The sequence below is a fragment of the Equus quagga genome, chromosome 8, assembly GCF_021613505.1.
Source record: "Equus quagga isolate Etosha38 chromosome 8, UCLA_HA_Equagga_1.0, whole genome shotgun sequence".
NCBI classification, from domain to species: domain Eukaryota; kingdom Metazoa; phylum Chordata; class Mammalia; order Perissodactyla; family Equidae; genus Equus; species Equus quagga.
In genome coordinates, this window is record NC_060274.1 from 56,202,279 (window position 1) to 56,226,548 (window position 24,270).

Consider the following 24,270-nt stretch of genomic DNA (forward strand, 5'->3'; position numbering starts at 1 on the left):
AAACCACTGGCAAATCACCAGGCCATTCCAAGCAAGAACAAAATGCCTTTTGAAAAAGACGACACCAGAAAAAAATGAAAATGTTGGAACAAACAAAAATAGAAAAAATTCACATTCACATGTTTAATCTACACTTCTTCACAATATCTGGTATTTAGTTAAGTTCTCATTGCTTTTTGTTTACTTCTGAAGCTAGAAACATTCATCTTGAAATAAGTCTTAAACCACATTTTAAAGAATCACTGAGTTTATGGAGTGCTAGTACATGGTTTTGTTCTATGCTGAGAACATGTTCAGAGTTGACCCAGACTCAATAGAAAAACATAATTTGTGTGTATGTTTGTACACAACGTGCCTGTGGGTGCACACACATGCACATATATATGTGTGTCTGTGCGTGCATGTGTGTGAGCCTGTGCATTCTACATTTAAAATATGGCCTTACTTACTTTTAGGCCCAGGTCAGCTACATTTTGTCACAGTATTTATTGACATAATTAACTACTCATTGACATAATAAAAATATGACTTTTGAGTATTTTCATTATAGCAAAGACAAGATCCATTTGCATTTTACAATTCATTCATTTAAGCTTCAGTAATAGTGAATTAATGATTATTACATACAATAAAGTTAATTTGCTTTATTAACAAAGCAAGTTTAGCCAAGAAAAGTTTAGCTAAAAGAGCATTATTTCAAATTACTTTCATCCCACCTTAGCGGCTCTCTACATGTATTTTCTAAATAGAAATAGTCCTTACTTGGCCATTATGGTAGGGTCTTCAAGACCTTACCTCAAAACTCCTGTCATTTAAAAGCTATTAGTTTGAATTACTATTCTTATTAAAAATAATAGATGTACTTCTAATCATTGAAATATTCCAGTAATTTAAACTGGCCTTCCCTCAAATTATTTTGAGTTAGTAAGTACTTGCTCACTGCAAATACTAAGAGGTACTTGGACTTAAGCATTCAAAAGTAAATTCTTTTTTTTGTTTGTGTTTTGTTTTGTTTCAAGGAATATTAGCCCTGAGCTAACATCAGCTGCCAATCTTCCTCTTTTTGCTGAGGAAGACTGGCCCTGAGCTAACATCCATATCCACCTTCCTCTATATGTGGGACACCTGCCACAGCATGGGTTGACAAGTGGTGTGTATGTCCGCACCCAGGATCCGAACTGACAAATCTCCGGCTTCCAAAGAGGAACGTGTGAACTTTACGGCTGTGCTACTGGGCTGTCCCGGTAAATTCTTTTAAAAAAAAAATTAAGGACTAAGGGTAAGATTAATAACCATATAAGATTTACAGATTAGAATCTAAGGATACAAAATTTAAAAATGAAAGTAATACTGACATCTGTACAGATTTTCCAAACTAGGTTAAGAAGTTAAAGGTCATTGTTTCAAAGACACAAGCATACAGAAAGAACACTCCATCGCAGCCACTTTAATCTCAGTTTCTCCCACTGACAGAGGCTGGTAGAGGCTAACTTTTTAACTAAGAGGATGGCAGGTCAATTGCAGAGTTCATGTGTGTATTTTTCCTCTGGCTAAGTGCCATTTATATGGTAATTACTTTGCATTTTCTAAATGCAATTACACAGTAATCTGCCGTAACTGAATCAGCCTATGGCTGCGTGGCTTTATTGACCTAATCTACTGAGTGAACAAATAATCAGAGAAGTTCCACATATTTCCATCCTGTGAGTCAGAGTCCACATTTTAAGGCTGTGCCCCTCCCAATGTTACTACTTCTGAAAAAAAATGTTAAAAATAGCCATAATTGGGGCTGGCCCCGTGGCTGAGTGGTTAAGTTCACGCACTCCGATGCAGGCGGCCCAGTGTTTCGTTGGTTCAAATCCTGGGCACGGACATGGCACTGCTCATCAAATCACGCTGAGGCAGCGTCCCACATGCCACAACTAGAAGAACCCACAACGAAGAATATACAACTATGTACTGGGGGGCTTTGGGAAGAAAAAGGACAAAAAAAAAAAATAGCCATAATTTATTGAGCACTCACTATGTGCCAGGTGCTGTGCTAGGATTCTTAAATTGAGTATTCTCATGGCAGCCTTATGAAGTAGGTACTGATATTATCCCCATTTTGCAGATGAAAAAACTGAGACTTAAAGCAAAGAACTTGCACACAACACTAATAAGCAGTAGATGTGAAAATCAAAGGCACAAAGGCAGGCTTCAGAATCTAAATTCTTAAATTCTCTCTGTACTACTTGTATACAGGTGGTATAAATCAGCTCCTTTAACACTCTCATGAACAAATTAGAATCTGCTGAAAGTGGGAAGAGGGTTGGATAGCTATGGGATGGAGTTGACTGAACAAGGCCTATACCTTTCCGTCTTTGTCACATGGAGTGTGGATCTGGAAATAGTCTTTAGTGGTGCAGGGAGGGCGGGCCATACACTCGCTGGAGCCTTCCTCTGCAGTATAAAAACACATTTCAGAAATGAGTCATTTCCACTGTGGCTCTAAGAAAAGGCAAAAGTCAATACAAAGAAAAGCAGACAACTGAAAATAACCTTACCAGAGAAATGCAGGTAGAACTAGCTAGGCCTAAAGAAAAGAAAGGCCTGCATTTTTATTCTCCCTAGAGCAATGAACGTTTCCATGATGCTTTATTCCATTATCACTGAACATTGTAAATTTGGAACAAAGTTTTTAAGTACATCTCTATACCAAGGAATCATCTAAAATTACAATATGAATTTTTTTTAGATTAGTATAAACATATCCAAAGCAGTTACCTGTCAGGTGTGGAATAGAACAAATTACAAAGGGAAAAGTCATGCAGAAAGGCATAACAAGAAGTCATATTTTATCCATCCAATACTGATTCACTTCAGCACTTTAGTTTCTGGCCCACTGTTCCCATCACATTGTATGTGTGACTTCTCGCTTATGACCTCACATTCGACAAACATACACTTCGAAAGAAAAGAACAAAGAGTATAAACTGGTGAAGACTAGTCCTACCTGAAAATTGGGAGTCTTCTGCACACTTTATGCATTCTTTGGCTCCTTTCTGCGAATAGGTGTTTCTGGGACAAACCTGGCAGTTGAATGAACCTGGTTTGTTGCTGAAGGTGCCTGGTTTGCATGGAAAGCACTCTGATGTGTATGCCACCCCTGTGTGGTAATGAAAAACACAGCATGGGAGGGAGGACCCAACAGCAACAAGCAAAGCAGCACCTTCTTGCTTCTACCCAGAAGTGAGAGAGAAATATAATAGTAAGCTCAGCCTTTATCTTTTATCTCACGAATTCAACAGCAAGAAAGTATTTACTGAGTGCAAGGAACTGGGATAGATACTGAATAAAACACAGTAAGTAGAACAAACAATTAAACAAGAGGTTGAAATTTGATAGAGGTATAGTAAATATATAAACCGATTTGTCAAAAGACAACTTCACTAACTCAGAAGTGGGACAAACTCTAACGACTCCTCCAATTCTATAAGCCTCCCATGCTGTGATCTTTGTGGCTACCTGTTCCCTTTTTCTCTACTGCTCATTAAGTCATAGACAAGACCTATTAGACCCTAGAAATGGCCTGACTTCTCTCCTGATTTGTAATTCCAGCCTTTGCCAGCAGATGTCCCTATGACCAATGAGTTAGTGTCACAGGAATGAGCATGCAGAACATACTAAAATATAAGCCAAACTTCAATAAAGGAGAATCACTGTTGTAATTTAAAGCAGCCCTAATTGGGGCCTGCCCCAGGTCTGTGCGTTCTGCTCTGGCAGCCCGGTTCATGGATTTGGATCCCAGGCATGGACCTACTCCAACTATCAACTATGCTGTGGAGGTACAGCTGTTAGCTCAGGGCTAATTCTCCTCAAGCAAAAAAAAGAGGAAGATTGGCCGTGGATGTTAGCTCAGGGCAAATCTTCCTCACATACAAAAAAAAAAAGCAGCCCTAATTGAGAATGAACCATGACAGGGTTTATTGGCCATTCTTCTGAGCCAGAAAATGCCCAGATGGCTCAGAAAAGCAAAAGGTTTAGGACATAGGAGAAGATGTTTATTTTACTGTTACTTTTATGGATATAATAGTGACCTGGGTGAGCTTGAGGCCTGGCACAATAGAGATGTCTTGAATGAAATCTTATTAACAAAGATTTTTTTTTTCTTTAAGGATACATAAAATTTTCATCATGTTTACTTTTTCACTCAGATTAAATAATTCAGTTTAAGGGTACAAAAAAAACTCCAGTCAACTTGCCAGGAACAAAACCAGGGTCTCTAGGCCTGTATGATGCCTAGCATATTAATTCCTGTCCCATGTCCCCTTGAGCCAGCCACAGCAACAATGGAAATAATATTTTAACTAACTAAAAAATGTGATAGGAGACTATTAAAGCAGACTACTGTGAAATACCTTCAATTGTGATATTTTTTACCAACACTGGCTTGACGGCCTTAGAACCCATAAGGATGCCGGTAGTTCTCCAGTATAGTATGTTTGTGCCGGCTTTCAACATTACCTGTAAAGAGAAACACAAGACACTTAGGTCAGATAAACCATGCTACTTCCAACCATACCTAAAAGCTAATCCCTTACACACTTTTCAATGCATTATAATGAAACTCTAGGGGCTTGGCCCAGTGGCACAGCGTTTAAGTGCGCATGTTCTGCTTCGGTGACCTGGGGTTCGCTGGTTCGGATCCCGGGTGCGGACATGGAGCCATTTGGCGGGCCATGCTGTGGCAGGTATCCCACACATAAAGTAGAGGAAGATGGGCACGGATGTTAGCTCAGGGCCAGTCTTCCTCAGCAAAAAGAGGAAGATTGGCAGCAGATGTTAGCTCAGAGCTAAACTTCCTCAAAAAAAAAAACATAAATAATGAAACTCTAGGGAAAATAAAAATACATTAATTTGCAACCCATAAATTTAAGTCTACTGTTAATTCAGACCTAAGCTCTACTGAAGTTCACATTTTCTAAAAAATTGATTGCCAACTCAAAAAAAATAGAGTAATAACGAAGGAAAAGAAAATTCTTCAAGTCTGAAAAAGGTAAAATGATTTTCAAAACATTTACACGAAGGGTTGGTTTATATTTAAAAGACACTTATTTTAGAAAGTGAAGGGCATTCAGACCAATTATATATTTATTAGCTGCCACTATTCCTAAGTAGATCTTTGGGCTCTGAAAACAAAAAGGCAACAGACGAGTTTGCTTTCCTTTAAAACTATTTCGTAAACAACACTGCAACAGCAACAGGAGAAAAATAGGACTGTTCTTATAGGACAGCCTGATTTAACTGTACAACTCCAGAACTTAAACACTGGATACTACATCTAATATTTGCTTCCTTTGCCACCAGAACATTTTTCTATTCATAAATCAAACACTTTTCTGATACATTTCATTAGTCAAGCGAACTAATTTTAAGAGTTCCTTGCTTTCTCATTTGCACCCTTATTCTTCTATGTGGTCTCTGGCTGGCCAAATTCAAGCTGTATAAAATTAAAATACAGCCAGCTACTTTACCCTGCCAGAGCCTCAGAGAAGTACTGCGTTAAGTACTTTCCCCTTGTACTAAGTCTTCATAAGTGAAGAGAGTATATCTGTTGCCAACGGTTGCTTGTACCTTCAAAGCCCAGCTGAACGAATGCTTAATTAAATGCATCTTAAGTGCTACTAATATCACTTCCAGACATATAAATCAAAAACTTACTCTGAAAGGGTACATTATATTAATTACTCAAGGATGAGGCACCTGCTACAACAAAGGCAAGGACGGTCACTTATTGAAATAGAGCTCAATCTACATTGCAGGCACCACCCTAGGCCCTTCCCATACATCATCTCATTGAACCTGCAAGACTGCTCCCGTTTCTCACACGAAAAATCAGACTCAAAGAGATTAAGCCAATTGCCTAAAAAAAACACAACTACTAATAAGCCAGAGTTAGATTTTAAATCCATGTCTTACTCCAAAGAGATAGTACCTCAAATAATAACAGATTCACAGATTGTGATACCTGATATTTGCCTTCAAGCGTTAGCATTGTCCTGTGGAGTAGTACGTAGTTACCTGACTCAATGAGACTAGGCAGGGGAGAACATTGAGCAATGGGGGGCAAATAAATAGGAAGCAGGTTTAGGCTCCAAAAATGGATGAATTTTGTGATATGCAGAGCTGCCCAACAATGGAGTCAGCACAGTCCCCAACAAGACAAGCTTGAAAATCACTTGTTGGAAAAACTGCAGAGAAAGTTGAATGAAAGGAACTCAAGGATCCTTCCAATGCCAAGAGTCACTGTTTCTCTCCATGTGATAGGCACATCTGTCAACTTACATATCCAGAGGTTTTGTGTATTAGTGTAAAAAGACTTCTCTCTTCTTAACGACCCTTTGAAAAGGTAAAAGTTGAAGTACAATGGGAAAGAGAAGGGAAAGGAACCTAAGGAGAAAGAGAAAGGTAAGAAAAAGTACCTAGAAAGAACCTGTGTCCATGAAACTTAGGGTCAATTTCTTCCCTAACTAGAAATTGTATAAATTAATACGCAATTTTGATTTTTTTAAACTTTAAAAAAAAAGGGTTGAGAAAGGAAGGAGATGAATGGATTGGTTAGAAAGAAGAATAGAGAGAGACTTACAGAGTGAGAGCCCCATTCTCCATTGTCAGTGAGTTTTACCCACTTGTCAGCGGCAGTGTCCATCTCCTGGCACTGATCATTTTGAATCTGTGGATTAAACACAAGGGCCCCAGTAAAGCTTCTTGAATAATGGCTTTAATTAAATTCATTACTCAGCACTGGACAAGCTGCAAGAGCTTCTTTTAGTACATACTAAACAATGGCCATGAGTAATTCTCAACAAGTCAACACACCATGACCTCTGGAGCCTAAGTGACAACTGCATTTGAGTGAACGGTTCTAAGCAAACCATCCTCATTATTGTAACAAAAAGGCTAGCCCATTAAGAATTAAGGAGGGGGAGGCGGAGAGGGAGAGGGGGAGAGAGCAGTTAACACTGAAAATTCACTAAAGGAGAAAAAGTCATCACAAAAATCTGCCCAACTTACCAAAATGTTTTAAAAGCTTGCATTCACCATGCAGGCCCAATAGTATAAAAATAAAGTTTAATTTTACAAGATTTAGGGCAGTAAAATTTTAAATGAAAACTGCTTTGTCTTCAGTTAACCCCAGGACTTAATCCAAATGTGTAGGTAAGGGGCCACAGCCTACGTCAAAGTCTCAAATTTTCACTGGGGGTTAAATGCTAAGCACATGCCATGCCACCTCAAATGACTACAGCTACTGTCTTTAGCACCAAACACTCTGTGCTGTCCAGACAATTCTTCCAAAATACCTAAGGAAAACTGCTTTTCCAGGCCTACGAAAAATACAGACATCAAAAAGTCAGATCATCTTTACAGTGTTTCACAATAGTTAGCAACAGGGTGGGGTTAAAATAAGATGTCTATTTCTTTCTCCTCTAAATCATCTTGCCACTTCAGTAAGCCTCCTGTTCAGTTTACAAACAACATAAAAATGTTTTCCATGAGAGAGATTTCCTAAAGACTTAATATAAGCTACTGAGGAGATCTGCTTTAATTAAATTTAAGTGTCATATTTACATTATAAGCATAATGACCATTTTAATGCAAGCGTTACGACATCTTTAAACAGATTTGGACCCTGAATATACCTTTGGTGGTCCATGTTTGGATAGGCTGAAACCTTTTTTTCAGCTGAAATGAGACATCATGTGTTATTGTGACATTCTTCTGACATTCTGGAGACCTGAGTTCTGCTATTCATTCTAAAAGTAATTAGTAAAGGTGTAACCTTAGTCCAACTGCTTATTCTCTCTAGGTTTCAGTTTCACCATTTACAAAAAAGGAGAGGGGGAGAGCTGAATGAAATTCCCACATACTTCTAAAATTAAATACTTTATTGCTTTAAATTATGTAATGTCCATAGGTATAACTGTATCTTTCAGTCTTCAGACATTTCATTTCCATTAACCATTAGCATGATGACCGTGAAGAGTTGACCCTCTGAGTCAATAATCAATAAAAGAAGGAACATGAACTCGCCATCCCTTTTCAGTCTATAAAAGCCAGAAGAACAAAGGCATCATGGAAAGGAAGTAATGAAGCTTCATGACTCAAGAGTATCATTACTGATAACTCTCAAAAGACTTACTGGACAATACAAAACTAAATGCTTATTCTTACTTTAGTCTTAGTAGTATTGCAAAACTGTCTCATGAAATAGGAAATTATTCACTCTGAGAAGTATTTTGCAAACAAAACGGAGGTTAAAAAGCAAGTCAGTTTGAATGTTGCTTAACATCTTAAACTCAAAGGATATTAGAGTCCGGAGGCTCCTTAAAAGTTCTTGTCACAATCCACTTTACAAAAGAGAATGCCAAGGGCTGGAAAGTTAACTTAATTGCCCAATAACACAACTAGCAACTGCAGAGTTGGGACCTGAGCCAGAATCTCTTGACTTCAAATCTAAGGCTCATACTTTCATGGAAAATACCTCTTTCTAGCAAACTCTTGATTTAGAAATTTCCATTATCAAGTGCAATATAAATTTAGAATTATTAGTACATTTGTTCCTGGAAACTGGAGCACAGAAACATTTTACAAGGTATTTTCCCAATTACTTGCACAACACACACTTCTTTTGGTATAAGAAGTCAATCTGAAAACATTTTCTCAAGCATTTGAGTCACCACCACCACAAATATTTGCTAGATTAAATCAGTTTACATAAAATAATTAAATAATTTTAGTGGTAACAGCCTATTCTGTTAGAGTATTATTTTATCCTATATTCTGTAATGCTATTTAATCTCTTAACAGAGACATCAACTAACCCACCCACCGATTCCTTTAGACTGTATAAAACTGATAGAATCAGAAACATGTGGCCACTTCTACTTCTGAAATATTGCCATGATTACACTTAAAAAATTTAAATATTTGAAATTGCAAAGAGAAAAAAAAACCTTTTAAACAAAAACTAAAACTGGTGGAAACATATTTTCAACAAAATAACATCTGTAGCTATTAGAAAAACCAACTGGGGGGCCAGCCTGATGGTGCAGTTAAGTTCACAGGTTCCACTTTAGTGGCCCGGGGTTCACCGGTTCGGATCCTGGGTGCAGACATGGCATCGCCTGGCAAGCCATGCTGTGGTAGGCATCCCACATATAAAGTAGAGGAAGACGGGCAGGAATGTTAGCTCAGGGGCAGTCTTCCTCAGCAAAAAGAGGAGAATTGGCAACAGATGTTAGCTCATGGCTAATCTTCCTCAAAAACAAAAAAGAAAAAACAATTAAAATGAATCTTGGTGAAAATATTTTCCACACAAAAAGTCTAAACAAAATGGTCATTTAATAATCATAACCAAAGTAAAACAAGCCCAATGTTACTCTACAAGGTGGGAGTTCAGACATAAAGAAACAATATTAACCATTAGATAAAATATTATAGAAAAAAATTTTTCTTTTAGTATCAAAAGCTTCAGTCAATATGAAAAACTGAAGAGGCATAAAATGGAATGGGAACAACTGATTAGAAGAAATTTTACATGAATTCTCCTTAAAAAGTAAATTCTAGGGGGGTCAACCCTGTGACAAAGTGGTTAAAGTTCCGTGCACTCTGCTTCAGTGGTCCAGGTTCACGAGTTCGGATCCCGGGCACGGACCCACTCCCTCACCAGCCATGCTCTGGAAGCGTCTCACATATAAAGTAGAGGAAGACTGGCACAGATGTTAGCTCAGGGCTAATCTTCCTCAAGCGAAAAATTAGGAATATTGGCAATGAATATTAGCTCAGGGTGAAATTTCCTCAGTAAAAAAAATAAATAAATTCTAGAATATAAAAAAAACCCTTACAAAGAACTCAAAGAAGATGTTGTTGTCGACATACTGGTACTCAAAGAAGACATAACCCGACTTCTTAAGGTGCACAGCATAAATCAAAGATACCGTGCAGTCATCACGATTTGACTCTATGTAATTTCCACGAGGGATCCAAGAAGAGCTGTGGAAACAAAACCAAGAGGCATTTTATGTGAGCATTCAGAAACCTCCTCTGTTCACGAGTTATGTAACTCAGATTCAAAAGTAGTTCCATCAGTAAAGCACAGCAGAAAAGACCAGAAGCTTTTCCAGAACTCAAAGGCCAACACATTTACTGGGAAAAGTTCATTTCTTATGGCACATGAGCTCCAAAATTGTGGTAAGGTTATGTATCAATTTGCTATGAAACTGTTATTTTTCACCAAAAAATTTGATCACTGTATAGATGACCACTAATTCTAATAGTCTTATGTGGAATTATTCTTTCAAACAACATAAGAAGTTTTATTTATAAACATGTACACATAGCAGGGTGGTGAGGAGGTTCTTGCTATGAGAGAAGAAACAGTCCTTTAAAAAGCCAATCTAAAATGAACCTAAATAAAATGCAGATCACAGTTTCATAGTATATAGTAGGAATAAAAGTCTAATTGGAACTTTTATCTACAAAACAGGACGAAAAATTTAAAAAATACACTGTTAAACAAAATTTGGGTTGTAAATCTAACCATAAGTTAATTCTTAGAATTAATCAATAATGAATCACATATTGACTTTCTGGGCAAAAAAAAATTCTAACCAAACAGTAGGGCAGCATAAGGTAACATCATTCTCTTCAGATTTAACTTTTTATCTGGATGATAAGAGTGAGATTTTGGCAAATTCTTTCCTTTTTTCTAATAGAAAAAAACCTTAATGAAAGACTGAGACTTCCACATCCCACATGACTAACTGGCGTTGGATTGCCCTTTCTCTTTAATAATCTACTAAACTAAACAAAATATATGAGCCATGTTCAAACATTGACAACAGGCAGTGCAGGACTGAGATTCTTGAGAGCAGAAAGACACATGAGATAAAGCCCAAATTGACCTTGACTTCATTCTTCAGGACACTCTCCAGACTATGGCACCAGGACATAGCATCCAAGCAGAGCACAGTGGTCTCACTAAGCTGAGCATCCGAGACGAGTGTTTGGGTCAGCTGAAACAGCTAGAATTCACAGGCCTGAGAATCAGAGAAAACAGAGGCTCCAGAAGTCCATATGGAGTTTCTCCATAGGTCCTGAGGTTAGGGCTGGAGTGTACCTACCAGAGAACAGTCACTAAAAGCTGAGACATAATCATAGAGGTCACTTTAATGGGAGTCATTAGAGCTCCAGGCCAGCCAGAGAGGAGAAAACTTGATAACCATATTGGACACTCATCTGAAACTCTAGAATTTGTACACCTTAGGAATAAGGGCCATGCCAAGAGCAAGTGTCAACAAATGTTTTCATAAAGGGCCAGACAGTAAATACTTCTGGTTTTGTGAACCATCTGGTCTCTCCTGCAATACTTAAGTCCCCCATTGTAGCTCAAAAGCAGCCATAGACAATGCAGAAATAAATACGCACAGCTGTGTTCCAATATAACTTCATTTACAAAAACAGAGGGAGAGCCCACAGGCTGTAGTTTGCCAATGCCTGCACTAGAGTAAAGGCTATGACCTAGAATTAACCAGTACAGAGCCACCTTAAAAAATAATAAAACCAGGCCTGAGAAGATCAAGGCGCTCTCCTAGTAAATAAATTGCCTGCCAGAACAAAATTCAACACACTTCAAATGAAGAAAAAAATAACCCACATTCCCTACATCTTAACATTCACAAGGTCCAAGATACAATAAAAATTTACTAGACATACAGAGAAGTGGGAAAATCTGACCCTTAATTGAGAAAAAAGAATTGGGCAAAAGAAACAGACACGTATTTAAGACAGTTCTTACAAATATAATCAATAACATTAAATAAAAGATGAACACAATGAGTCAAGGGATGGGGAATCTCAAGTATTTGATGGGAAATAAGAATCATAAAATAAACTAAATGGAAATTATATAACTGAAAATTACAATATGTGAAATTTAAAATTCACCAGATGGGCTTAAGATCAAGTTTGAGACTGCGAAAGAAATGGCCAGTGAACTTAATGATAGAGGAATCGAAATTATGTGATCTGAAGTTTGGAAGAAAAAAAGTGAAAAGAAAACTGGAGCTTCAGTGACTTTTGGACAATATCAAGTGGTCTAAAATACATGTAAATGGAGTCAAAGAAGGAAAAGAGGGAGAGAAAGGGGCAGAAAAACTATTGGTGAAACAGTGGCTAAAATAATTCCCAATCAACCTCCAAATCTCAGTAACTCAGTGAACCTGAAACGCATTAAACACAAAGAAAATCAATGCTGAGTACCTTGTAATAAAACTCTTGAATAGCAAAGATATAAAGAACATCTTATAAGTAGTCAGAGAAATGAAGACATTATATAGAGAGGAATTAATCATACAAAATACAGCTAATTTTTCATCACAAACAAGGGAGAGTTCAGAAGGTAATGGAACAACATCTTTAAAGCATAAAAAGAGAAAAGAAAAAGTCCAGAGTCCTATGTTGAACAAAATATTCTTCAAAACTGAGTTTAAAATAAAGATATTTTTAGGTAAACAAAAGCTGGAGAGAATTTGTGAGCAGCAGACCTGCATTACAAGAAATGATAACAGAAATTTTAGAGCCTGAAAAAAATACTAGCTGAACATTCAAATCTATATAAAGGAAGAAAGAGTACCAATAATGGTAAATATGTAGATAAACATATAAAGCTATATTTTTTCATCTCTTAAATTCATTAAAAAATGATTATTTAAAACACATTTCCTTGTATTGTAGGGTTTATAATATGTTTCTAAATATAACATACAACAATAGCACAAAGAAGCGGGTGTAAATGTAACTATACTGATGTAAAGTTTTACGTAAGAAAAAGTACAGTATCTCTAATTACACTATAATAATGCATATTGTAATTTTTAGCCTTTGTAATCAAGAATTAGCAAAGTTATCTGAAGATATAAAAAATACTAATCATAACAGAAAAAAATTGATAAATTGTAGTTTTTCAAATTTTAAACTTAAAAATATCTTTCAGAAAATGAAAAGGCAAATGCCTCAGACTAGGAGGAAATATTACACACACGTATATGTATATGTGCATATGCATATATTATATGTTAAATATTATATGACTATATACATGACAAGAACTTATGTCCAGAATAACCAAAGAACTAACAGCTCAGTAATAAAATAACCCCAAAAAAGTAGAAAATGGGTAAAATATTTTGACACCTCACACAAAAAATAAACACATGGACAACAAACATATGAAAAGTGCTCAACATCATTATACGAAGGGAAATGCAAATTAAAACCACAAGGAGATATCATTTCACAGACACACGAGAATGGCTAAAATAAAACAAGACAATAATACAAATGTCAGTAAAATGCAGAGTAACTAGAACTCAAGCGCACTGCTGGAGTCTATACTGACGCAACCATTTTAGAAAACACTTTGGCAATGTCTTCTGAAGTTCAACATACATCTTCTATATGACCCAACCAACTATAAAGAAGTAAAAAAATTGCAAGATTGACTAGGTAGAAAAAAGGAAAGAAAAGAGGGAAGGAGGGAGGTAATCATAGCAATATCAGACTGAAATTTACATTAAGAAAATTATACTAGAAGACAGTAGATTGAAAAACTTCTGCTTATCATTCAATTTCTTTAATGAATAAACTATTCCAAGTAGAAAAAGAAGACGTCAATATCTCCTGCCTACCAAGACAAAGATCTGAGGTCCCATAACATCCTACTAACACCTTCCATAAGGAACTCTTTTATTTAAACTACATATATACACACACATATATACATTTGTATATATATATATATATAGTACACGTGTGTATATATACACATGTGTGCACATATCTATTCACACGTGTATACACATTTACATATATATTTTGAGAAATAATCCTGTTAATGACGTCTAATGTCATAACCCTATAAAATGAAATGGCCATTATCAGGAAGCAAAAATGTCACTTGGCACAGAGAGAGAGCTAGAAAGCAGGAGGGATTGAGGAAAGGTAGGAAGGACAAAAGGGAGAGAGGGAGAGAACACATCTTTTAGCACAGCTAAATAATTCCCCAGCATCCTTAGCTCATTGCAAAAATTTTGAGTTTCTGAGAAGCCCTTCTTCTCAGAAGATAGCCGATGTCCTAAAGTTTAATTCTCCTAATCACGGCCACATGAAAGGAAATTTTACATAGTCAATGTGCAAGAGAACAGGAAGGGTTACAGCCCAAAGGTAAACACTCTGTGTTTTTTCAAAACAATTTAACATTCCTCCAGCATTGTCATAGGCAAAGCCAATAATCTCCTATGTAAAACGTAGAAATTAAGCAAAGAAGTGAGTATTTAACCCACTCTCTCTTACAGGAGATAATCAAGGGTCTAAATTAAGGTTATGCATTCTTCTTTTCAGAGGAAAAGAAAAAAAAAATCTGAAATCATCCATTAAAAATTAGAGAAGGGTTTGTAGAAACATCACTGGCTTGAATGTAGTTATATTATTAGAAAATTAATTTATTTTTCTAATAGCTTTATTGAATTTCTGATACAATATATATTACGTCTAGAGAGCAATTATTTTAACCTCATGAAAATTCAGCTACATTATTCATAATGACTGTCCAAAAAAATGACTCTTTGCAACTAGTTTATCTATAATCCCAGTCAGGACCAAGATTACCCCCAACTTCTTTCTGAAAAAGAGCAACCACACACTTCCCAAGTATTCAGTCAAGATACAAAGGCTCCTTTGGATTCTTACTTGTTACAGCCATCTGGCCTGGTGTCAGAAGGGCCGACCACAGTGTCCATGAATGTTGCAACATTGGAAAATCCAGCTGGCAATTCATCCCATTCATCAAATTTGATGCCACTGCCCAAGGAGTAGGTGCCTTCACCACACTTACTGCATACCTGGTTCTTCATTTCTAAATACTCTCCAGAAGCACAGGAGAAAGCTGGAAGGCAGAAGATTGTATAATCCATTAGTCACTGCACTCCCCCATCAACTTCCTCCCCTTCACATTGTCATCAGAATTATTTTTCTAAAGCTCTGATCATGTCACGCCCTAATTAAAGCTTTCCAAAGTCTCTTATCACTACATGCACTTCACAATCTGGGCCCAATCTGTTTTACCAGGCTCATCCCTTGTCCCATCCTCTTCCAACCATAACGAAATTTATATCATTCCCAAAATATTTCATCCTCTTTCTTGCTGCTACGCTCTTCGTTCTCTGGAGACACTGACAACCCACCAGCTCTACCTGGAAAACTCCTGTTCCAACTCAGAAAGGACTCTCTTCATAACAGACCTCCCATGCAGGCAGTTGTGCCTCCCTCTGTGTTCCTACAATACTTTTCTTGCAATACTTCCAATAAAGCACGCATGCGCGCGCGCGCGCGCGCGCGCACACACACACACACACACATACATACACACACACACACACACACACACACCATTTATCAGCTCATGGGAGACTCTGAGCTTCCAGAAAACAAGGATTACTTTTTGGATTACTAATTGTATCTGACAAACACTAAGTCCGACTAAAAGGCTGATCCAGTGAGTGAGAATGAAACATAAAGAGGATAATGGATGGGAGGGCAGTGTTTCACACGCAATAGCTAAACAAGTATCCTAACTATGAAGCCATAAGCCCACTTTTCCAATATTCACAACTCCAGCCTAGACATCTCCACAACCTATATCTTATTACTGATGTCACATTCTCTGATAATTCTGAGAAGTGTATGCAGAGACAGCAGGCACGGACAACGTGAAGATCAGTTGACGCAGTTACAGAAAAGAAGGCAGCTCTGAGGCTAAGCTATTATTCATTCAACAAATGCAAATCTATGTCCCCCAAGTGTGTGGTTCTGTGCTCAGAGTGGTATTAGTGACTCAAATATAGCAAAGGGCTTTCTAATCCTTTAATCAGGATATTAAAGAAACAAGAAGAAAATAAAACCTCCAAATTATCCTATGAAGAGAAACAAATCTCTCGGCAGAGAGCAAAGCAGCAAAACCTCACATCTCTTTTGGAAACTTAGCAAGAAATAAAAACAAGCCAATTTTGAAAAACTAATTAAAGAATTAGAGCTAAACCCCACACTCATCTACTTACTTATTCACTGAATAAATATAATAGTTTCTTCAGCAAAGCTTAAGATGCTGTACAATGAACTTCTAACTCTTGCATCAAGATCCTAAAATTAGTAAAACATCAGAAAATAAGACAAGTTTAAGCAAAGAATATTGCACACTGGCTACAAGGTTAAACTATCCTGGGACCAGGGTGTACCACTTCCTAATTCTGTGACCTTGAGGGAGTTACTTCATATCTCTAGGCCTTAGTTTCTATCTCTGAAAAATGAGATAATAACCATAGTATATTTACTTTCTGATAAAATAAAGTTCTCTTGGAAGACAGTTTAGTGTCCAAAATTGAACTTTTAACTTAATTAATAAGTAATATTTTATGATAACTTGTTTCAAGGAACTCTAGAAGCTAAAAAGGAGAAGATTGTGTTTGTAAAGTGTGTCTTCTAAACACACTGACACTATTTTAGAGAGTGTTCACCACAATGTAAAAGTCATTAAGAATATCTCCAACTCTTTCAGAGATGTTTCCTTGTCTAAGGCCAGAAAGAAAAAACTGAGAGACAAAGTTGAAAGTTAATGTAGTCAATATTTACTACAGTCAATTCTTGCTATTCACAGTAGTCAAATAAGTTGTTGTGAACACGAAATTAGCAAATACTGAACAACTGCTCCTATAAACAAGGTCGGATTCCTGCAAGCCTCTGGTCACAATATCTTCACCAACCAATCAATACATAACCTTGTTTTATGTATGTTTCAGTTTAAAAACATCTTATTTAATATACATTGTTGAATCATTAACATTGAATTTATGTCCAAGAGCACTATAACTCATGCTTGAACTAAGCTTAACATATGTATTTTCTTTGAAAAGTCCATCATAGCCTTCTTGACATTAGGCTCACTAGCCAACACCTTAGCACTACATTTGGGGCCCATTTGAAACAATAAAATCACTAATAAAAAGCACAAAAATGCGGGGGAAAAACTTGGCATTGAATAGACTGTGAAAAGGATACTTTGCTGACAAGATGAGAAATGAAATAAGAAGGCAGAATGTCACCTTGTTCGAGCTTAGCCAGGACCATGTGGTCAGTGACTCAAATTTTTCTTGCTCCGTACATGGCTGCAAATGCCTGTGAGGCTATTTGGGGTTTACAAATAAATTTTAGCAAGTAGGAGAATTTGCAAATATGAAACCCATGAATAATGAAGATTGACTGTATTATAACAGAACTGGGGGGCAGGGGGAGATATGATGCCCACTTACCAGAGAAGAAAACTGAGGCACAGTACATTTAAGTTAAGCTGACTAAAAAGGTACCCAGTTAAGAAGAAGCAAGGCTGATATGCAAATTTAGGTCTGTCTGATTCCAAAGCTGCTGCCTCAGGAAATTCAATTCAAGCAATTATTATTATAAACAATGCAAAAAAGGCTAGCAATTCCAACTAAATGCTTTAATAAATTCACATCATTTTTTCACTTCCTATCTTGAACTGTTAAACAACATTTATGTGCATTATAAAGCAATAACCATTCCCCACCCTCAGGTTTCTCTTGAAAAACATACAGAAAACACATTCACAAAATATTTTAGCAAGTTACTAACTTTCATAAGTCTTAATGTCCTCACCTGTAAATGGAAAATGGTAATAATATCTATCTCAAAGAATTGTTGTGGGAATAAATAAAATATTTCATGTAGAGCTCTTAACAGTGTGCCCGACATAAACCACACAATAAATGTTGGCTAGAATTATTAATAATACAATTCAGGGGTCTGGGACAATAAGAATTCTGCCACTGGATTGATGATTTCACATTGCTTCAGAATAATTACATAGTCAAATGGGTACAGGGCCTTTAATAATACAATGGAGATAAAGAGGCTGAAGTTATTTATATTTTAATCACTTACTACTCCTCAATCTTTTTTCCCATCTTGGAAGCCAGCTCTAGAGCCACATGTCAAAGGAAGAGAAGAGCTACCCGTTCTTGCTAAACACAACTTACTCCATGAGATTATGTCAATACAGTTAGCACCAACGACCTCTTCTGGCAGTCACCAATGATGACCAGACTTTCTTTTTGTGATATCTTCTATCTTAGCCACATCCACTTTCTACTTCATCACTGCTTTCTTGGCATTTGGTTTTTAGTTAGATTATAAGGGCTTTTATAATCTTAGGGACTACACTCTTCATTCACATTTATTTAGTGTACAACTTCGGATCCTTTCAACAAAAGCAGGATGATAGACAGTTATTGTAAACAGCTGTTGTAATTGCTATAAATGTGAGTTGACTATTTCATTTGAATAATTAATCATTTCTAAAATAAATACTGTTTTTCTTCAACAACTTCAAAATCTTAGAGTAACTGAATGAAAGCTAAGCAACCTCTGAAGTTCTTGAATATGAGAACAGAAAGATCTTTATTTGCCCAAGATCACACACTACTTAACAGTGGGCGCACTCTGGGATTTCACAATATTTTACCTAAGCATCTGGTTTCGGAAGACTGACCTTTAGAAACCTAGCCTCTTGAAGCTAAACTATAACCAAAAGGTCATGTGCTAAACTCGACATTCTTTTCTCAGCTTTATGCCTCTCTTTTTCTGACATCTACTTTTGCTACTGTGAATCTGCGAGGTTGAAATATGCAGGTGTGAAGAATCAGATATGGCAAAAAGCATTTATATTAGTCTGTCACCAACTAGCAAATGGCTGGGGCACTTTACTTAACCATCTGTGCCTCCATTCATTCACATTCCAATGAGAATACGCTTTCCCATCCTCCCTCAGAGGACTGCTTGTGGTTCTATGAGAGAGTATGGAAACCACTCTGAAAGAAAGAAGAGACAGGAAAATTCAAAGCATTACTACGATCATGAAATCACCCAGTACAATGTAGCAAATAATGGCTACTGAATTGAATCATTCATATGCTGATTATCATCTATGATTTATGCCTAACATTAAAGAACATCTATTTTGAATCTTTTCACCATAAGGCCCTCTTTGTTTTGCTTTTTATTCCTCCAGAGACCTCATGATTTGAAGGATTACAGCTATCAATTACATTTATTCATAATTCATCCATTTTTCTATTTAACTCAGTTATTTATAATTTGTCTTCTAAACAGTAAACAGCAATAATAAGTGGTAATAAAAGGATTTTCAATTTACTTGTTTAATGAGATGATGAATTAGTGAGCCTATGCAATCTCATTACAGGTAAGCATCTGGGAATCACAATATATTACATTAATTCACTCCACGATTATTTCTTGAGCACCTGTATTTGGCAGGCAAACACTAGCACCAAGGGTATTTGGGTGAACAAGATGGAAACAGCCATTACTCTCATGGAACTTCTAGTCTAGTCTAGTCTATACTTATCTTCCTCAAAATAGATCAAATTGACATTTTACTAAGGTAAATTCACTATAAAATTCTATCTTATCTGTTAACCTAAGTTAATAGTTAACTAGAAAATAATTACATATATTTATGGGAAAATGACTAATTCAATCAATTTCAGAATTAAGATGAGCCAATAGTCTATTTTCCTTCAATTGTTTAGTTTCATTTAAATAAGATAAAATAAGGTTAAAGCTGTAAACAATGTTATTATTGACTACAAAAGAAGGATAATCTTGCAACTATTATTATCATTCACTGCCATTAAGGGCAGTACAAACAGGGAAAATAATGCATATTTTGTGGACCTCAAAAATAATAAATTTTACCTTCATCAATCATTTATCCAGTCAATTATCATGATCAGATAATTAAAGTCTCAAACACCTGTGAGGTTTATTATTATAATTCTTCTCACAGAAAATAAAAGAAAGCAGGCACTGGCATCTAAGAGAAACTCAACATCATATGGAACCCAGCAAATCTCAGCTCTTCTTCCTCCCTCTGTACTAGTGATGAAAAGAACATTCACACACTATCTTTTCAAGTTCTTACTTGTGAAATACTTAGCAAAGAAAAAAATAATTTTTACCTCTCATTTTACAAAAATGAAAGTAAGACAGGGAGAATCCAAAACAGTACATTCAAACAGGTCATTCCTGCTGGTATTCTTATTCAGATTAAGGCTTGTTTTTTCCTTGGCTAAAGGGAATCTTTGTTCCCTTTAACTGGGAAGATTTTATTTATCATAAAAGGTGTTTTTCTTGTCAAAATACACAAGGCAACAATGCAGGCTGGTTGTGAGTACATCAACTGTCTGCCATGCTCAATGTAAGGCTGGAGGAGCATAATGGAAGGTAACACTGTCCAGATTCTAATAGTGGCAGACACTGTAATGTTCCTGTGAGGAGCAAATATTCACGAGCATTGAAAAGATGTATTAGTGGTCCACTATACTTCACAAGTTATGTGACCTGGGGCATGACCTGATCATAGACTGAACAAATCATGATATGTAATAAAACTATCAGAATGACCAAAAGGACTGTTGAGATTATCTGGTATAAATCCTCCCAGTACCAATCCCAAATTTCCTCATCTGTGTGACTTTGGGCAACTTGGTTCAACTTCTCTACAGTCAATAGACGCAGACTCTCTATCCAATAGATTCCCATGAGTCCTACGACTCTCTACCCAGTAAACAGACTCCCTGTGGTACCATGCAGCCAGAAGATTTTTTATGGTTAAACTGAGAAAAATCCACTATCCCTATTTCAGGTGAAAAAGAATAGCCTGGAAGTCAAAAGAATAAGTTCTAGTTCCAGTGGTGCTGCTTGGCCACGTGAAGTAACACACGAGATGCTATGTAAACTCCGAAGAGGTACAATAAAATTATTAGAACCAAGTTCTTAAAGCTCAATCCTATCGATAACAATCTAACATTTCTTTAAGACTTGGGGATGAAGTTGTAGGCCATAGGGGTATAATTTTTAAGTTCATATTTAAATAAATAAATTCTTAGAGAAGGAATAAAAAATAATTTTCACCTTTCATTTTACAAAATGAAAGTGAGACAGGAGACATACAAAAGAATACACTAATACAAACCAGTTCTGGCTAATGTTCTCTAATTCACTGTTCTCTGAAAAGAATATTTAGTGAAAGTCTTGTCTCTACATCTCTGAAAACCAATTCTCACTTCTAACATCCAGTCCAATGACTGAGCCCTCCCACAGGCTTTCAGGTAGGACCTTCCCATAGGCTGTCAGGTATGACCATCACTGTGCTTCTTAGGACTAATCAACCAGATACACCCTCCCCCAAAAAATCACCAACTCCTGGCAGAAAAGCTGATCCATCTAACACCACAGATAACAACCCCCATTGAATTAGCAGAGCCTAGATAAAAAGTTTCCAATTTTTAGTTTCCCAACTAGTCAGAAAAAGAGAACTAAGGTAGTTTTCATCTTAAAAAGAAAATACAAATGTACTTTATTGTAACTTCTTGACTTCAGTATTCAATGTGGCAGGAGACCAATTCCAGTCCATTGGGCAAAGGATGACACAGGTTTACAGAAAAAATACAATGGTGAAGGTGAGGGGAAGGAAAACAGAGTATTTGATGAGGTCACTAAAGGGGGCAGAACACTGCATCTGTGAAATCAGTTTTCTCAACTTCCAATTATGTCCTAACACTTTGATTCTTGTCATCCTGAACTTTTCCTCCTCCTTAGAAAGTGTCAGTCACCCCCTCCTTCCTGATAGCCTCTCCCCTTGATTCTGCAGTTCTGAGGGCTGAGTTCTCTTATCTTCTTAGAAAACACTTTTTTCAGAGAAGCTCTCTCATAGCTCCCATCAAACACTATAATTGATGTAAAGTCTGATTTTGAGCCGTTCTGTCAACCATCTTTTTCGCTCCTGCCTTTCACCTACCCCTGTGTGTTGCTGAGCTGACTGAACTTCAGCACTCCTCCCACCTGGACCTTGATGCATTGACATTCCAAACTAAGCCTACTGAGCACAAAATGTTTCTGTCCTTTTACATAGAGAATAAACTTTTACAAATCTGATTATACCTCTGTATTACACCTACAGAAATGAAAGTCTGAACTCATTGTCTCATTTGATGACACCAAAGTTATTCAATCAACAAATATCCCAGTGTTTGGAGTTTTCTTAGGAGCCATGAAAGAATTACAGCTCCTCCCCTCTTGGGAAGAATGAAATAGGACTCTATTCTAAATTAAGAACTTCTATAGTTGAAAAAATACTAATATTTTTCTAATATATGTTAAATAATGAAAGCATACTGTATGTATCAAGGACCAGCAGTTTTCCAGGCACAGAAAAAAAACACTAAATAACTAACTTCTCATTGTATATGACGATATAACTAAAAATGTGCCCTAAATTCTGAATGTTATTCTCTTACCTTCCAGAAAAAATATACACAATTAGGAATACAATGTACAAATAGATCATTAATCAATTAATGACTCACAAAGCAATATATCTGAGCCTCTATATACCATCTTTAAAGAAATTCAATTACCTACAAGGGGCATTAATTTGCATCACATTTCTGTCAAGAGGTAAATGTTAGGGGAGCACAGATGCCTCAAGAAGGAGACTAACATTTGCTCAGCATACACTGTAGTGTATTCCAAAGAGGCAGGACACCATAGGTATTAAGAACACAGACCCAGGAGCTAGACTGCCTGGCTTCAAATTCCAGTTCTGCCTTTGATCTATCAGTATGAGGTAATACAAGGACCTACCTCACAAGGTTATTGGGATGACGAGATGAATTTGAGTGAATACACATAAAGCATTTACAGCTGTGCCTGGCATATAGCAAATAAAGATTGGCTATTATAATTTTTCCTTATTTTTATCATCATTAAGTTATATTTTTATATAATTATGATTTCAGGCATTGTAGACTATATTTATCACCTCATTTAAGCCCCTCAAACACCTGTGAATGGTTGTCTCCAGGTCTAAGTCCTTGGTATGACACATGGGAGCCTATGAGATTTGCCAGAATCTCTGTCTCCTTTCACATCCTCCCTGAGAGCCAGCCATGCAGATCTCACAGAGCACCAAAGAAAACCCAGTGCTGCCCCCAATCTGCACTCCTGCCAATGTTTCACATGCCACTTTGCATCGAGTTAAAGAACATCTTCCTACAGGGTTCGCCTCAGGGATCCTCAAAGAATTAACATGGATGGTCCATTAAGAATGGCATTTAATCCCCAACTCAACCCTAAATCAGGACTCAGTTTTTCACAAGAACCTGCCAGGGCTCAGATCATCTGCCAAGGTTATTCAGCTGGTAACTGATGAGTCTCAACTTGAAACTTACACCTGCTTCACTGTGAGCTCTCTTGACACCCCTCTCAACAGAAGTCACCCCTTCCTCCTTGCTAAGATCACCTTAGGTATTTATATCTATTATGTACTTTGCCCCTGTACTATAAATAATTTATTTACCCATCTGCTTCCTTATTAGATATGAAAGGTCCTGAAAAACAGGAATCTTTTTTTCATTTATTTTTGGATCCCTACTGTCAAGAATATAGGCAATACTCAATAAATGTTTGCTCAATGAATGAATTAAAGCTCAATAAATAGCTGTGGACTAAATATTTTGCCCAAGACATTCAAGTTAGTTGCAGATCTAGAGTTTAATCCCAGGTGCATACCACACCAACCATGGGAGGTCTTCAATGGGACACCAATGCAGTCATGCTGCAACTGAACCTGGCAGAGCAAACAAATTTAATGAAACTATGTAAATCATAGTATAAGTAACTCCAATCAAAATTTACTAAATTAGCCAGACATTTGTAATTAAATCTGTGTTTCCAAAAACAGTATCTGCAGAAGTTAGCCTAAGGTGTCCAACTATACAGTGGATAAGAGCCTTATCATCAAATATACTTGGGAGACTCTGGGTAAAATAGGATGCACTTAACACACAGTAAATGTTCTAGAAATTACTACTACATTTCTCAAAGACTTTAATATGAAGATGTGCACTACATCCCTCCATGTAGTGCTCTCACCCTTTTCCAAACTTACAGGTATTTCACCACAGAAAAGCCCGACACACTTTTTTGTTTACAAGAAGTATTTCTCAAGATTAGCATTCCATGGGACAGACTTAGGGTGTGACATGCAATTGTCATGCAGTGCCAACAGCCTCAATT

The 24,270-nt window shown here is 36.7% G+C and overlaps 1 protein-coding gene across 3 annotated transcripts in view; it reads right to left on the reverse strand.

Moving 5' to 3' along the window:
* ELAPOR2 (endosome-lysosome associated apoptosis and autophagy regulator family member 2) overlaps window positions 1-24,270 on the reverse strand; it is a 159,653-nt gene that overhangs the window by 53,857 nt on the left and 81,526 nt on the right. For 2 of the 3 annotated variants that reach the window (XM_046669016.1, XM_046669017.1), the window contains exons 3-8: window positions 14,791-14,986; window positions 9,888-10,035; window positions 6,629-6,715; window positions 4,401-4,506; window positions 2,996-3,148; window positions 2,354-2,442 (exon numbers count right to left, since the gene is read on the reverse strand). In XM_046669016.1, the coding sequence (XP_046524972.1) occupies window positions 2,354-2,442; window positions 2,996-3,148; window positions 4,401-4,506; window positions 6,629-6,715; window positions 9,888-10,035; window positions 14,791-14,986 (779 nt within the window). Of the gene's footprint in view, window positions 1-2,353; window positions 2,443-2,995; window positions 3,149-4,400; window positions 4,507-6,628; window positions 6,716-9,887; window positions 10,036-10,946; window positions 11,082-14,790; window positions 14,987-24,270 lie in introns of those variants that run through there. The other variant, XM_046669018.1, reaches the window with a different exon arrangement.